Source organism: Loxodonta africana, chromosome 15 (assembly GCF_030014295.1).
Source record: "Loxodonta africana isolate mLoxAfr1 chromosome 15, mLoxAfr1.hap2, whole genome shotgun sequence".
Classification (NCBI taxonomy): domain Eukaryota; kingdom Metazoa; phylum Chordata; class Mammalia; order Proboscidea; family Elephantidae; genus Loxodonta; species Loxodonta africana.
The window spans coordinates 80196480-80212510 of NC_087356.1; the positions used below are offsets into that span (position 1 = coordinate 80196480).

Sequence of the window (16031 nt, forward strand, 5' to 3'; positions counted from 1 at the left end):
CTTACACACTTCTTTGCTTTTTACATTTTTTTAAATGAGGTAATTTTACATACATTATTCTGCATCCTGTTTTTTTTTTCCACTTGACATGTAAATACTTCATGTCAATAGGTATAGCTCTAACTCAAAAGTAGCTGCATAATAGTACATAACGTGGATATATTCAATTTATTTAACCATTCTCTGTTACAAAGTCCATCAGGTTGGTCCCCTCCCTTTTTTTTTTTGTAACTACAAGCAGTACTGCCATAAACATCCTTGTATGTCTATACTTTGATATAAAAAATGTTTATTTCTGTAGAATAGATTCCTAATGAGATTTCTAAGCCAAAGTACAATTCCTAATAACTTTTTCAAAAAGATCGCAACAATTCATTCAGACTCATATCAATAATGTCTGAAACGGTTCATCTGTTCTCAACCTTGACAAGTATTTCATTTTTGCCAATCTCTTGCTGGTGGGGGGAGAAATACTATGTAACAATTTTAATGTGCATTTCCCTAACTCCTACTCTTTACTGCTTTTACTGTCTGTATCTCCAACTAGAATAAGTATTCAAAGAAAGCAGAGATTATGTTTCATTAACCACTAAATTTCCAGAGCCTAGAGCACATCGTGAACTTAAAAAATATTTGCTGGATGAATGAATGAATTACCAGTTAGGCTGGGATTCTTTCCATGTATTTACTATCCATTAGTTATTCCTCTTCTGTGAATTAATATTTATAATTGCGGTAGGAAAAATAATAGCTCTCTAAATATAGCCACGCCCTTATCCCTAGAACCTGTGAAAATGTTGCATTCCATGGCAAAAGGGACTTTATAGATGTGATTAAGGTAAGGACCTTGAGATGGAGAGATTATTCAGAATTATCTAGGTGGGCACAATCTAATCAAATGGCTCCTGAAAAGCAGAGAGCCTTTCCTAGCTGTGATGAGAAGACAGGACTAGGAAAGAATAGTCAGAAATGCAATGTTGCTGGCTTTGAAGATGGAGGGAGGGGCCACAAGTCAAGGAATATGGGGAGCCTCTAAAAGCTGGAAAAGGCAAGGAAGTGGATTCTCCCCCTAAAGCCTCCAGAAGGAAGGCAGCCCTGTTGACACCTTGATTTTAGCCCAGTGACACCCATGTCAGACTACAGAACTGTAAGGTAACAAATGGGTGCTGCTTTAAGCCACTGCAGTCGTGGTAATCTGTTACAGCAGCAATAGAAACCAGATACAATAACCTTTCCTGGTCTTTCTCTAGATTGTTTGCCTTTTCCCATCAATTAGTAGGAATCTCAGAATGTCATGGGTATCAAACCCTTTGTCAGATTTCCTACAAATATTTTCCCTCAGTCTAACAGTAATCTTATGACTGTTTATATATCACTTGCTATACCATTTTTAGTTACATGCTAATTAAACTGACTACATAAACTTTTTTTTTAATGGTTCCTGGTTTTTCTGCCATGCTTAAAGTGACCTCAACACCTGAGAGTGTATAAATATTCTCCTAATTTTTATAATAATTCTAGTTTCTCTATGTAAATTTTTAATCTAACTAAGAGCCCTGATGGTACAATGGTCAAGCACTCACTTGGCTGCTAACCAAAAGGTCGTCAGTTCAAACCCACCCAGCAGCTCTGCGGGAGAAAAACTTGCTGATCTGCTTCCATAAAGATTACAGCCAAGGAAACCGTGAGGAAGTTCTACCCTGTCATGTGGAGTTGCCGTGAGTCAAAACTGACTCACGGGCACCTAAGAATAACAATAAAAACAACAGGGGTCTAATAAAATGTTTTTCAGGTAGTTTGTATCAACAAAACATATCAAATAATCCTTTTCTCTCTGAACTAAAATAGGAGCAAGAGTTTAGAAAAGATGCCCTCGAAGGTTCTTTTTATCCTTAAAATTCCATGATAGCCACTAAAAAATAAATTATTTATTTTCTATTAATTCAGAACCAAAATTCAAGTTTGATCAGGGACTGCCGCTTTACTTGCTGACAATTCCAACAGAAGCAGCCTACCTGGTGATTCTTCATCTCTTCTTCTCTCCTTTGCTGAAGCTGCTTTAACTGCACCTGCAGCTGATTCTCCACCTGCCTCTGCTTGTCTAGGACCTCCTGGTAACGCTCCTTCAACAGGGTCCTCTCTGACATCATCTTATCCTACAGAGAACCACCGAAGAAAGTTTATTTCCCAATCTAATTGTAAGAAACATTCACCAAGTGCCTGTAGAAGGCATTATATAGAGCTCTAGGGCTACACTGTCCAATACTGTAGCCACTAGCCACATGTGGCCACGTAAATTTAAAGTAATTCACATTAAGTTAAATTAAAAATCCAGCTCCTCAGTCCCACTAGTCACATTTCCAGGGGTCAACAGCCATATGTGACAAGTGACTACCGTGCCGGAAAGCACAGATAGAGAATATATCCACCATCACAGAAAGTTTTATTATACAATACTGTTCTAAGGCAGGGGTTGTCCACCTACGGCTTATGAGCCAAATCTAGCCCATAGCCTATTTTTATAAATAAAGTTTTACTGGAACACGGTCATATTCATTAGTTTATGTGTTACTTTCACACTACTGCAGCAGAACCCACAGACCCTGCAAAGCCTAAAATATTTACCATCTGATATTTCACTGGAAGTTTGCCACCCCTGCTCTAGGGGATATGCAAAGAGGGCATTTTACCATCCATTAAGATAGAGAAAGAAAGAATGGACAAAACAAAATCAGATCACCTATTCAAAAAAAAAAATCCAGGAATAGGACTCTTTACCAGTCGTTAGCACTGTAACTGGCAGGTCCACCTAAAGAGGTCTATGGACCCTGCTATTCAGATTAAGCAACTCAGCAACTTCTTGTATAAAGCAGGTATGAGAAATAAGGCTTCTGAGGATCACAGCTGAGCTCTGCCTCCTCCATGTCAGTAAATCAAGAGAAGCGACAGTCACCTATCAAAGGGTCACTAAAACTTAGAGAGGGTCAGTTTAAAACATATTTGGTATAAGGTAGCTGTTACGCATTGAACTGTGTCTTTCAAAAATGTGTGTCAGCTTGGCTAGGCCATGATTCCCAGTACTGCGTGGTTGTCTACCGTTTTGTGATCTGATGTGATTATCCTATGTGCTATAAATCCTAACCTCTATGATGTCAATGAAGCAGGATTAGAGGCAGTTATGTTAATGAGGCAAGACTCAATCTACAGGATTACATTATATTTTGAGGCAATCTCTTTTGAAATACAAAAGAGAGAATCCAGCAGAGAGCAGAGGGACCTCATACCAAGAAAGACGCACTAGGGAGCACAGCACATCCTTTGGACCTGGGGTCCATGCACTGGGAAGCTCCTAGACCAGGGGAAGATTGATGACAAGGACCTTTCCCTAGAGCCAAAAGAGAGAGAAAGGCTTCCCCTGGAGCTGGCACCCTGAATTTGGACTTCTAGACTCCTCAACTATGAGTGAATAAATTTCTCTTTGTTAAAGCAGCACCAGATAACTAAGACAGTAGCTCACGTAAAATTTAAACTTAAAAGCATTAAAGCCAGTTTCATTAAAGAATAACTGTTTTCAGAATCAACTCAATGGCAACTGGTTTGGTTTTCTTGGAATACTAGAGTATATAATATGACATAAAATACTAAAATGAGATAAAAATATAAATAGTGGCTCTAATTAAAAAAAATAACTGTTTTCAAAGAAAAGAAAGGTTTTAGACGTAAATGGGTAAAAATGTATCACATCATGATACAAAAAACAGGCTCTCAAAACGGGACCTTAGCTTTGGGATAAGCTAGTCCTTAGTCCACGTACTGAAAGGTGGCCAGGGCTCCTCCAACAGATGATCCCACAGCATCACATCTTTATGGGGATTCTGACCCTGGGTTCTATGGATGGGCCTCAGGCCATCTTTGAACTCTGTGAAAATGTGTGTGTGTGCGCACCCGCGCACGTTTGTATGTTTTTCTGAGATAAGAATTTAAAGTTTTCAGAAGACTCAGAAAGAGGCTCTTAACCGAAGAAAAGTTAGCCAAAGGTCAAGAACCAATGGATGAAATCAGTATATTAGAGAGTTCTTTTGCCTTTTTTTTCTTTAACTACAGCTCTTTCCTTTTACTTCCATATGGTGCCTTCTCTGTCCATGGTACATCTTCAGAATAACATAGGATGAGAAAAAAGGTTCCTATCACTGAAACAAGTCTCAAGGTACATCTTTTAGTACAAATATATAGATAAATTAAAGGCATACAGTAAACAACTCAACACCATTACTTTGTCTCATCAGTTGGTACCTTAGGACCAGGAGTCACAATTTCAAATGCAGGTAGTGGGTAATAAGAATAAATGCATGAAAAGGGTATAAAATAAAATAAGAGCCAAGTTTCTTGCATTGCCATCAAGTTTAACACCTGCCTGGTTTCACTTACATTTTTTTTTTTAATAATTTTTATTGTGCTTTAGGTAAAAGTTTACAAATCAAGTCAGTCTCTCACACAAAAACCCATAAACACCTTGCTAAAAAACCAAAACAAAACAAAAACCTTGCTACACACTCCCAATTACTCTCCCCCTAATAAGACAGCCTGCTCTCTCCCTCCACTCTCTTTTCATGTCCTTTTCGCCAGTTTCTAACCCCCTCCACCCTCTCATTTCCACTCCAGGCAGGAGGGGCCAACATAGTCTCAAGTGTCCACCTGATCCAAGAAGCTCACTCCTCACCAGCATCCCTCTCCAACCCACTGCCCAGTCCATTCCATGTCTGAAGAGTTGGCTTCGGGAATGGTTCCTGTCCTGGGCCAACAGAATGTCTGGGGGCCATGACCACCAGGGTCCTTCCAGTCTCAGTCCGACCATTAAGTCTGGTCTTATGAGAATTTGGGGTCTGCATCCCGCTACTCTCCTGCTCCCTCAGGGGTTCTCTGTTGTGTTCCCTGTCAGGGCAGCCATCAGTTGTAGCCAGGCACCATCTAGTTCTGGTCTCAGGATGATGTAGTTGCTGGTTCATGTGGCCCTTTCTGTCTCTTGGGCTTGTAATCACCTTGTGTCCTTGGTGTTCTTCATTCTCCTTTGATCCGGGTGGGTTGAGACCAATTGATGCATCTTAGATGGCTGCCTGATAGCGCTTAAGACCCCAGACGCCACTCTTCAAAGTGGGATGCAGAACGTTTTCTTAACAGATTTTATTATGCCAGTTGGCTTAGATGTCCCCTGAAACCATGGTCCCCAGACCCCTGCTCCTGCTACGCTGGCCTTGGAAGCATTCAGTTTATTCAGGAACTTCTTTGCTTTTGGTTTAGTCCAATTGTGCTGACGTCCCCTGTACTGTGTGCTGTCTTTCCCCTCACCTAAAGTAGTTCTTATCTACTATCTAATTAGTGAATACCCCTCTCCCACCCTCCCTCCTCCCTCTCATAACCACAAAAGAATGTTTTCTTCTCAGTTTAAACTATTTCTCAAGTTCTTATAATAGTGGTCTTATACAACATTTGTCTTTTTGCAACTGACTAATTTCACTCAGCATAATGCCTTCCAGGTTCCTCCACGTTATGAAATGTTTCAGATTCCTCATGCTTCCATGTTTTTGCTATTGTAAACAGTGCTGCAATAAACATGGGTGTGCATATATCTGTTCATGTAAAGGCCCTTATTTCTCTAGGATATATTCCGAGGAGTGGGATTGCTGGATCGTATGGTAGTTCTATTTCTAACTTTTTAAAAAAAACTTTTTAAGGAAGCACCAAATCGATTTCCAAAGCGGTTGTACCATATGACATTCCCACCAGCAGTGTAGAAGTGTTCCAATCTCTCCACAGCCTCTTCAACATTCATTATTTTGTTTTTTGGATTAATGCCAGCCTTGCTGGAGTGAGATGAAATCTCATTAGTTTTGATCTGCATTTCTTTCACTGCCATTTTAAAAGTATGTGGGTTTCACCACCACCCAAAAGAATACAGCCAAAAAAAACACAACCCTGGGCCCCTTTTGGTAAATGACTTTCCAGGTTTCCATCCCTTCCCTAGAATGATGCTAAAGCTTATTTAGGCCATCTTAGCTGGCTCCTTCAATTGTTCTATAGCTATCCAGACTCGAGCTTACAACTGTGAGGACAAAATAAATACTCTACGTAAAGTGCTCAGAGTAAGTGCTCAATAAAAGGAGATTTGCTCTCCATTTCCTTAGAGTTTCTCTCTACTCTGGTTTCCACCTAGCCTACAGTATGACTCCAGATCTTCTGCTTTAATATATCAACAATGACAATTTAAATACTTACCAGATTCTTTTCAATATCATGATCTGTGTTTATCTCTAACTCATCTGTCTTAAAGTCAGTCTACAAAGAAAGAAATAATTAAATTCAGAACTGTTCAGACACTTTAAGAGGCAGAATTAATCTGGTGCTGCCACCTAGAAATCTGCCCCAAGTAACTAAGCTAACTTCTTGCACTCTTTTCCCCTGTGAGCTCCATAACAAAGGAAGCAATGTAGTTCTGGCAAATGAACACTGACAACAATGCATTCATCGTTTATTCCAGAAAACAACCCAGAGATTCAACAACTAACTGACGGGAAGTCTTAAGTCTGAGACAAGAATTTTGCCTCCTGCAACCTATTGTGCCCATACTTCCTCCTATGACAAAGCACATCAGTCACTAGCAAACAGGATTCACTGTACTTCATAAGACGCAGGTCAGAGAATTAACAAGGATTCCTCCTGCAAGGACAAAGACAGGAAATTTAAATGCTAACAACCTGCACTTGTCACTTACTCAGAGAAAGAAATGATTTGCAGGTCTAAAGTTCCTAGTCGCCTTAAGATCAGACCCTGGCTACTGGCTTTATTATTTACTGAACACCAAAGTGAAGTCAATTCATGGCACTATACAACAGTATGATGGTTACCAATAAAAACAATGGGACAACGTAGTTCTCCATCAAACATGAAGAAATGTCTCCTACCCTCAAAAAACCCCCCAACTCTATTTGAATAGTAGAAACTTGATACTTGACCTGCACAGCAATGTTCTGAGAAAGCTTCAGGGAAGAGCTATCCTGGTCATCATCCAGGTCCTCTCTGACTCCTTCAACCCCATTTGATGGAGGCACTACAGGTTGGAAATCCAAGCCTGTGTCCCTGATCCCTTCCTTTAGGCTGGAGGCTTGTGGGGATTTCTCTTCAGAAGAACTCGTGGAGGCAAGCTCCTTTGTATGGCACCCTGCCTTAAGAGACTGAGTGGCTGGAGGGAGGCTCTCCTGGAGGCACGTGTCTCCCTCCTCTTCTGCTGTGCTGGACAAGTCCTTCAAATCAGACTGAGACCCACTGCCAGGAAGACAAAGGGCTGTGACTACCACGTTTCCTCCTAAAATCACCCGGTGCACTGCTGAAGTGTCACCTGCTGATGATCCAGGATTCTGCTCTGGTTCCAAATGGGCATTTCTGTTATTCTCCTTGGGTGCTGCTTGGCTACTTACACTCGAAAGAGACAAGTTCTTGGGCTTCTGTGCAGGGTCTTTGGGGCTATCAAAAACAGAAGAACAACAATTGTGAGAACAACTTGTAATATGAAAATCTTTATAAATACTCTAAGCTGATTCCTTCTCTGGGAGTTAATTCTGGAGGGAGGGAGATTTATACATTTGGGCATATATAGTACCTAAGTCTGAATCCCAACTCTATCATTTACTAGTTGTTTGGGCAAGTATTTAAACTTCGTTTATAAAATAGAAACAATATAATGTGTCCAGTAGAATTGTTGTGAGGATTACATGAGATAATGCACATAAAGTGCTTAATATTAATGCCTAGTATACAGTAAACACTCAATAAACCATAACTGTTATTATTAGTAGTAATATGTGGTTGATTTTATTTACCAAATGAATAAAGCATGAAGATCCAAGTTTATGGTTCGGCTTACTTAACATTTCTCCCATTATCCATTCACTAACAAACACCACTCTCATTGAAACAAGTTTATTAAGTACTCTGGAGTCAGATAAGTTTGGGCTCAAATCCTGACCCCAACATAGGTGGGTAACCTTGGTCAAGTTACTAACCTCTCTGTGTCTCAATTTCCTCATCTGTAAAATGAGGATAATATTAGCACCTACCTCCTGGGGCTGTTGTAAGGACGAAATGTGTTAATAAATATAAAGCTGTTAATAACGTACTACACATAGCATTAGGTCCCACATACACTAGAAAAGAGGTGAGATAGAATATATAATCAATTTAATTCAACATTGTACAAGACAATGCGTTGGCTGATATAAGAGTGAGTAAATCACAATTCCTGCCCTCAAGTGTTTAGATGGGAGGCAAAATATGTACATGAAGTAGTTAGCCATATCACCAAAGATAAAGATATACATAAAAAATACATAATATAAAACACCTTATATGCATACAGGTCTGATATACAAGCTATAGTTAAACGAACACACACTCGACGTGAAATAGGGTGAGAAAATAGCTCCATTTTTATATAAGTTAGACTCCCTGTATTTTAGTCCATTTATTCAACAAATATTTTAGCAAGTGTGTTTAGTGCTGGAATCAGAAATACAAAGACGGATCAGACACAAGTTCCTACCTTTAAAAAGCTTAATCTAGGGCAGTGTCACTAGAGCCAAGAAGAAAGATTAGCTACATACAGCTTCCATAAGAAACCCATCTTGAAAGTCCTTTACCCAAGTGAATTTTCCCTGTCAAGAAGCCACACATTACCTTAGACCATCTGGGAGACCTTCGTCTGATTTGGAAGCACACAAACTAGAAGAGGATTCCGGAGGACTGGGGGCATGGGCCCCACCACCAGCTACCTCAGATGCCGCCATCACGCTCTGTATGTCCAGAAATAAATCACAGACTACAAGTTTCAAAATATTAAGATAAATGTATCTTTTCCCCTCAGAACTTCATACAACAGAGTTGTCACAGGAAAGAAACACCAAAAAAAAAAAAAACCTCTTAGGCTCCCAGAGAGACAACTTGAGTATTCTGTAGTAGGCATGAAAGAAGCCATGGCAATAGGTCCCAACGGACATCGATCCTGAGGAGTCACAGTATTTATATAGAACTCTGCAGCAAAGCTTTTATTTTCACTTTTGGCAGAAATATGGGCATTTAAAATAAAGACCACAGTCTGTGAGAAGCTTTCAAATGGTCCACGTATCTACTTTATCTAGTATCGTTTATAAAACGAAAAGACGCATTTCTTGGCCTAGTATCAATAACAGCTCATGTTTTAAAATCGCTTTATGCCTGTTACATTAAAAACACTTCCCATTAATTTCAGTGAAGTTTTTTGGCAGGTGTTTGTGTGTGAGAGAACAAGCAATACTATACCGGGGAACCTAAGTATTATCCTGTCAAGGTGTTCCCCACATGTGGGAAGAGGAAAAGCCCTTCATAACCACGAAGGAAAGTAGAGACTCCTCAGAATTACTACAATGGCGCAAAAATGTATGGGAATCTTGGTTACTCTAAGCATGGAAATAAGAAGCTGAAAAACACGGTAACACAAATAAGGGAGCCTGGATAAAGGCCGTTCTTAGATCAAAAGGTCACCCTCTGTGCTGCCGAACATACCCACGGCCCTGTGGTGAGGAGAAAGGCAAAAAAGAATATCCCTGCAGAAAGGGGCGTTACTTTCCGTTTTTATTTTCACCGCATCACAGGCGTGCCCCTCAGGAACCTTGAGGAGCGCATAGGACAGGTATGGCGACTGGGCTGTGTCGACACTTCAGTCACCATCCAGAAACCTCTGTGCCTCAGTCTCCCTCATTTTACAAAGCTCCTGGGAGTAAACAGACCCTACATCGCCATTACTGCTCCCTCAGGTGCAAACATTCTGCATCCAACAGTGCCCAGGGTCGGGACGTCCTCGATGCCCCATAAGGGAAATCCAGGGCACAGGTCATATCCGAATCCGTGGGCAGACAGCCCAAAGCAGTAGGGGCACGGGTACCTCTGGCTGGGGGCTGCGGCGTGGGGTACAGAATCGGTACGTCAAAATGAATCCCCGCATCACAACCCAGAGGCGACCACGAGCCAGGCGACGACGCCAGGATCGGTGGGTCCTCGGGGGAGAACGGGAGACGAACGGGAAGGGCACACTGGGGGAACCAGCGCCGGCTGGCCACCGCCGCCCTCAGCAGGGGATTGCTAAACCGGCTGCTCTCTCCGGCCAGAGCCACCACCGCATCACCAGCCCACGTCCCTCCCAGGCCAGGGCCTCGGGCCCCGTCCTTCCAGCACCCTCCACGCCCCCCGCCCGGGCCGCCCCCTCCCCGGGCCCCCGCCTCCGGCCCTCGCATCGCGGCCCCCTCCCCGCGCGCCCGCCCCGCACACACCTCCGGCGCCGCGCGCCCCGGGAGCGAAGGGGGCAGGGACAGGACGCACCTGAGCGGGCGGAGCGGGGGAGGGGGCGGCCGAGCCACGGGGGGAGGGGTCCAGCGCCGGCCCGCACGCGACACCGCCCACTTCCGGCGGCACGAGCGAAAGGGGGCGAGGCTCTGGCCGGGAGAGGAGAGGCCGCGGTGGCGCCGCGCCGCCCCCGATGGCGCCCTCTGGCGGCGAGAGAAGGGACCTGCTACAGGACAGGGATCCTGCAGAAGACCCCGAAGATAAAAATGGACTCTCCGGGGGCGCAGGGTAGAAGGGAGATCCGACTGCAAGAAGAAAGGAGTCTTGGCAGAGGGAAGATCCTCTTTAGGAAGGTTACAGAGAGAATTGGGTCCGTGGCGGTCAGAGGGAGAAGATGGATGAGTTGTTTTTAAAGGTCGGAATCGAGATGACCTTTTCAGAGGACGCCATGAAGGAGAACAACCCTTTGGAGAGGGACCCTGTTGAAGATGCCCCGAGAACTCCGGGCAGTGGGGCCCGCGAGGAAAGCCCAGCAAGTGGGTACGCTCCTCTACAAGCAGAACATGGCTGAGGTATCCCACTCCTCTGTCGCCGGCTGCTCGGGGTCGGTCGGGCCTGGCCAGCAGGACCCGTCGCTCATTGGCTGCGTACCCGGGCGGAAGTGACGGTCCTGTCACTGGCCAGCAGGACCCATCGTTCATTGGCTGCGTACCCGGGCGGAAGTGACGCTCCTGTCACGGGCCAGCAGGACCCATCGCTCATTGGCTGCGTACCCGGGCGGAAGTGATGCTCCTGTCACTGGCTCCTCCGGCTGCCGGGAAGCCGCGAGTTTCCGCAGGGAGGCGGCCGCAGCAGCTGCAGCCGGGCGGGTAAGTTGGATACTAGGTGGGGGCTGGAAGTCCGAGGAGCCTAGCACTGAGGGGAGCCAGTGTCTGAGGATAAGGGAGCTGCACAGGGGGCGGCTTCAGTCCTGGGGTGGGGGAACCCAGGGAAATGGGGCACCAGCGTCTTAGATTCCAGGATAGCATGAGTTCCTCTGAGAAAAGCGGCACATTGCACGGAACGATCAGTGCTGAGGAGGGAGAATCAGCGAATCTGACTCCCGTACATAACCTGGTTTCTAGGAACACAGGGCGTGGAGCCTGCAAAAAGAACAGTCGTTTGGGAGCAAGATCTTGGACTCGGGGCCGCCTATATTACTCTTCCCCCTTGGCAGCTGGTATCTGTAAAGATAGGTCTAGCAGTTGGGCAAGGTTGAGATCTGCCTTCACAGGGTATTGAAGGTTCCTTTCCCAGAAGCCTGAGGAGTAGAATGGTGCTCTGCCAAAGCTAAACAAGGAAGAAGTCAGGTTTCTCTTCTCTTCCAGAAATCGGAAGTGGGACCTACTGAGACTTAAAGAGCTGTCTAGATGAGTCACTAGTATCTCACTACGGAATGAGATTTTGTTTTATTAAGTAGGGTATGCACACTGGGGAAGAAACCTGAATATCTTGGGACAATTGAGGTTGCTGGGAGGCAGAGGGAAATTTGAGATGGAATATGCTTGGGGCTCTAAGAGAGAATGAGATGTGGAATGGAGGTTTTTGGTGTAAATTCTCCTCTCCCTTCTCAAGAAGTTTTCAATAAAATACTCCTTTTCCTGTAATGCTTAGAGTGCAGAGACTTCTAGAGGAACCCAGCCGCCAATAGGTACACACATACTCTGCCACCCCATTTGCCTGTTCCTGTCCCCAGGGTTGCCCCCCAGTTCTAATTTGACCCTTTTCTTTGAGAGCTCCTAAGACCTGATACCCTGCTTCTATCAGACCATGGCTGGCAGTCCCAGGTTGGGGCCTGCTCTCACTTCCCAGCCAGCCTGCTGATCTGGCTACTAGGGATAGCTCTTTAATGTTGCGCTCCAATCATTTTTTCTCTCCTGAAGGCTAGCTTGCCCTGGACTTTATGCATTCAGTTTCACTTGCCATTTGTGACTTTTCTCCTGTTTCCCCCTGCCTCTTGCCTACTGTTGGTTCCCCTGGTGTCCTTACAGAAATACACAAATCAGGAAGTTACTTTCCACCGGGACTTCTTGGAAGCCATACTACCTAAGTTTTCAGGAGGGGTTTTTGATCACAATACAAATCCTCTTCTGGGTTGCTAGGGGGAAAAAAAGGAGGATGGGCATGGTGGTTAGGCCAAGAAGTAGGATTTTTGGGTTTTAGGCTGACTTGGCCTCACCGTACCAATTCTGCCCCAGCCTGTCACCTATTTTAGATCCCTGAAAATGATAATTGATTATTGGCCAGATTCTTTGGTCACAGACCCTAGAGTTTGTGACTAGCCTCTGCTTGTTTTTCTGGGTTAGATAGAACATTTTTTCTTCTGTTCTTGGGGCCCACAGGTCTGCAGTCTGTGCTCAGAGATCAAACACTTCCCTACTGACAGTGAAAGTGATGCGTTTTCTCCATTTGCACAAAATGAGCGTGAGGTGGTTAGCCAGACCAGGAGCTCAGCCTCACACCAAGTCCAGGTGGGAATGGGGCCCTGAAGACAAGTGGACTGAGAAGTCAGCTGGGAAAAGATTGATACCCCTCCAAAAAAGAGTTGGGGAGTTGTCCTCTTAAAGAACAGACATGATTCTGCTAGTAATTTGTAGAATGGCATGTACTTTGAGCCCTGTTAGTGGCGAGAATGGGAAGGAGCAGCATGGGACTGCTAGCAACTGGCAGTCAGCTTGATAATCTGGTGTAATGGGCACTGAGCCATCGTGCCATGGGAGGTCATCGACTGGGGCTAGGGCTGGCCCACGCTCCACCTGGGGGCTTAGATCTGCTGGTAAGGGATAAACGTGAATAAGAAGAGGGAATCAAATAATTAAAAAGGGATGAATCAGGGGTTTCCAGGTGTAACACATTGATAGCTCAAAGTCTTTCTCTCACATTCCTGCAAGTGTAACTCTCCTCTCTCTGATATCTTTTTTCTTTGTCTGCAGCCTACTGCTCTGATGCTGAAGGGGAGGCTGAAAGTGCCACACTTGGATGCCCCCCTGGGCCTGCCCTCCTGCCTCTGGCTGGAGTTAGCTGGGCTCTTATTACTGGTCCCCTGGGTCATGGGCCTGCCAGGGACAGGAGGGCCTGAGGCCCAGGGTCCAGGGGGGCTCAGCTGGGCTGTGCATCTGAATAGCTTGGAAGGTGAGGGGAAGAAGGAGACCCTGGAGCTGCAGGCGGATGCCTTGGCCCAGGCCGCTGGGCTGTTGAACGCTGGACGAATTGGGGAGCTCCAGGGGCACTACCTCTTTGTCCAGCCGCCTGGGCACAGGCAGGACCACCAGGTAGAGGCCATCCGGCAGCAGGCAGAGGCCGTGCTGGCCAAGCACGAGGCAGTGCGCTGGCACTCGGAGCAGAGGCTGTTAAAGCGAACCAAACGCAGCGTCCACTTCAATGACCCCAAGTTCCCACAGCAGTGGCACCTGGTGAGTCCAGCCTTGCAGTTTTCAGCTTCGGAAGGTTATGTTCTGGGTGTCCAGTTCTTCAGTGGGATATTTTAAAATGAGATTTTATTGAGTTTTTGGTGAAGGTTTACGTAGCAGTTTAGGTTCCCATTCAATAATTTCTACACAAGTTGTTCGGTGACATTGGTTATGTTCTTCACAATGTGTGAACATTTTGTTCCATTTCCATTCATCTAGTTTCCCTGCCCCCTTACATTCTCATCTTTGTTCTAAAGTAATTGTTCACCTATTTGGTATCATATAGGTGATTTTTTTTTTCTTTTTTTTGAAATTTATTTTGTTGTTGAGAATATACACAGCAAAACATACACCAATTCAAGTTTCTACCTGTAGAGCTCAGTGACATTGTTGACATTCTCCAAGTTGTACAACCATTCTCACCCTTCTTGGAATTGTTCCTCCCGCATTAACGTTGCCTCATTGTGCCCTAAGGGTCCTATCTAATCTTTTGAGTTGCTGTTGTCAATTTAACCCCATTTAAAACAAAACCAGTTGCCCTAGAGTGGATTTCAACTCATAGCTACCCTAGATAGCTCTTAAAAGAGCATAATGTTCAAGGCAGGGATTTTTTACCAGTTAAGCTAAGGAATTTAAGGTTCTGTTCCACATTTTTCTCCCATTCTATCAGGGTCCATCTGGCGTGGCCCGGGTTAGAATGGTCAGAAGTGGTAGGTGGGCATCATCTAGTTCTTCTGGTATCAGGGTAGACTGTCCTGTAGACGAATTTCTTCTTTGAATCATTGGTTTCCTTCTTTCTCTTTGGTTCTGGAGTAGAGACCACTAGTTGTATCTTAGATAGCCACTTGCAAGCTTTTAATGCTTCAGATGCTACTCTCCGAACTAGGATGTAGAACATACTTTATGAACTATATTATGCCAGTTGACTTAGATGTCCCACAAGACTATGATCCTAACCCTTCAAACCCAGAAAACCAATCCCGGAAGGTGTTTGGTTATGTCTAAGAAGTACGTGTAACTGTGCCCACCTATGTGCTTTATCATGTTTACGAATATATGTGTATGCAGTTACATATGTGCATATACCTGTACATATGCCTACACCTATATACGCATACCTGTACACATACACGGAGCCCTGGTGGCACAGCGGTTAAGAGCTCAGCTGCCGACCAAAAGGTCAGCAGTTCGAATCCACTAGCCACTCCTTGGAAACCCCATGAGGCGGTTCTATTCTGTCCTATAGGGTCGCTCTGAGTCAGAGTTGACACGATGGCAGCGGGTTTGGTTTTGGTTTTATACAAATACACGCCCGCATACGTACATGTATACCCGTACATATATTTTTTTGGTTGTTTTTGCTGTTGTTTCAAAATTATATATGCCACAGCAATTACCAACAGTTCCTTTTTTTCTTGTGTACTTTTTAGTGACATTGTTTACCTTCATCAAGCTGTGTACACTTCACCTTCATTTGGTGCGGTGGTTAAGAGCTATAGTTGCTAACTAAAAGGTCCATAGTTCGAATCCATTAGCAGCTCCTCGGAAACCCTATGGGGCAGTTCTCCTCTATTCTGTAGGGTTGCAATGAGTGAGAATCGACTCAACAGCAGTGGGTTTGGTTTTTGGTACTATCTAGAGAGTAAGTCCCCCTCCCCTGCCTCTTCTGTGGGATTTTGACCCTGTCAGTCTTCAGTTGCCCCATCCATTACCTGTGGGTTTCAAGTGGTGTGTTTAGTCCTCGGGCTCTGCCTCCCCAGTGCTCTGTACTACAGAACCTGTGCAGTGGTTACTGCATGGATGCCAGGGTCGGGCTGTCTGGGCTCAAATTCCAGCTCTGTCATTTACTAGCATGTGCTTTGGGACAAGCTGCTTAACCTCTGTGCCTCAGCTGCCCCACTGTAAAATGGCAATTATAATAGGACCTACCTAATAGAGTTATGGTCAGGGTAAATGAATCAGTGTATGTGAAGCGCTTAAAACAGTGTCTGACACATGGTAAACACTATTCAGATGTTAACTACTAACATTGGCACAATAATTATATTATCCAACCCATAACTCTTTTCATCTCATATCACCTGTGAGTGATGCCAAACTTTCCTGGAGACCAAGGCTATGGCAAAGCTCTCACTTGCGCCCCCTCCTTGGTTCTGTCTTCACCTAGATTTACTGACCCACAACCTCTGATGGTTGGCCAAGGGTGAAAAGGGC

The 16031-nt window shown here is 44.7% G+C and overlaps 2 protein-coding genes across 5 annotated transcripts in view; one reads left to right on the plus strand and one right to left on the minus strand.

Moving 5' to 3' along the window:
* The window catches only part of RNF214 (ring finger protein 214), a 60237-nt gene extending 49748 nt beyond the window's left edge, over nt 1–10489 (minus strand). The window contains exons 1-5 of one of the 3 annotated variants that reach the window (XM_003418267.4): nt 10405–10489; nt 8728–8843; nt 7011–7518; nt 6274–6333; nt 2016–2156 (exon numbers count right to left, since the gene is read on the minus strand). In XM_003418267.4, coding sequence (XP_003418315.2) covers nt 2016–2156; nt 6274–6333; nt 7011–7518; nt 8728–8837 — 819 coding nt within the window. In that variant the 5' untranslated portion in view covers nt 8838–8843; nt 10405–10489. Of the gene's footprint in view, nt 1–2015; nt 2157–6273; nt 6334–7010; nt 7519–8727; nt 8844–10355 lie in introns of all 3 variants that reach the window. The other 2 variants (XM_023558169.2, XM_023558168.2) reach the window with 2 other exon arrangements.
* A 623-nt stretch (nt 10490–11112) lies between these two features.
* PCSK7 (proprotein convertase subtilisin/kexin type 7) overlaps nt 11113–16031 on the plus strand; it is a 29602-nt gene continuing 24683 nt past the window's right edge. Inside the window, exons 1-3 of one of the 2 annotated variants that reach the window (XM_003418263.4) lie at nt 11113–11237; nt 12750–12878; nt 13341–13820. In XM_003418263.4, coding sequence (XP_003418311.1) covers nt 13353–13820 — 468 coding nt within the window. In that variant the 5' untranslated portion in view covers nt 11113–11237; nt 12750–12878; nt 13341–13352. The remainder of the gene's footprint in view (nt 11238–12749; nt 12879–13340; nt 13821–16031) is intronic. The other variant, XM_023558166.2, reaches the window with a different exon arrangement.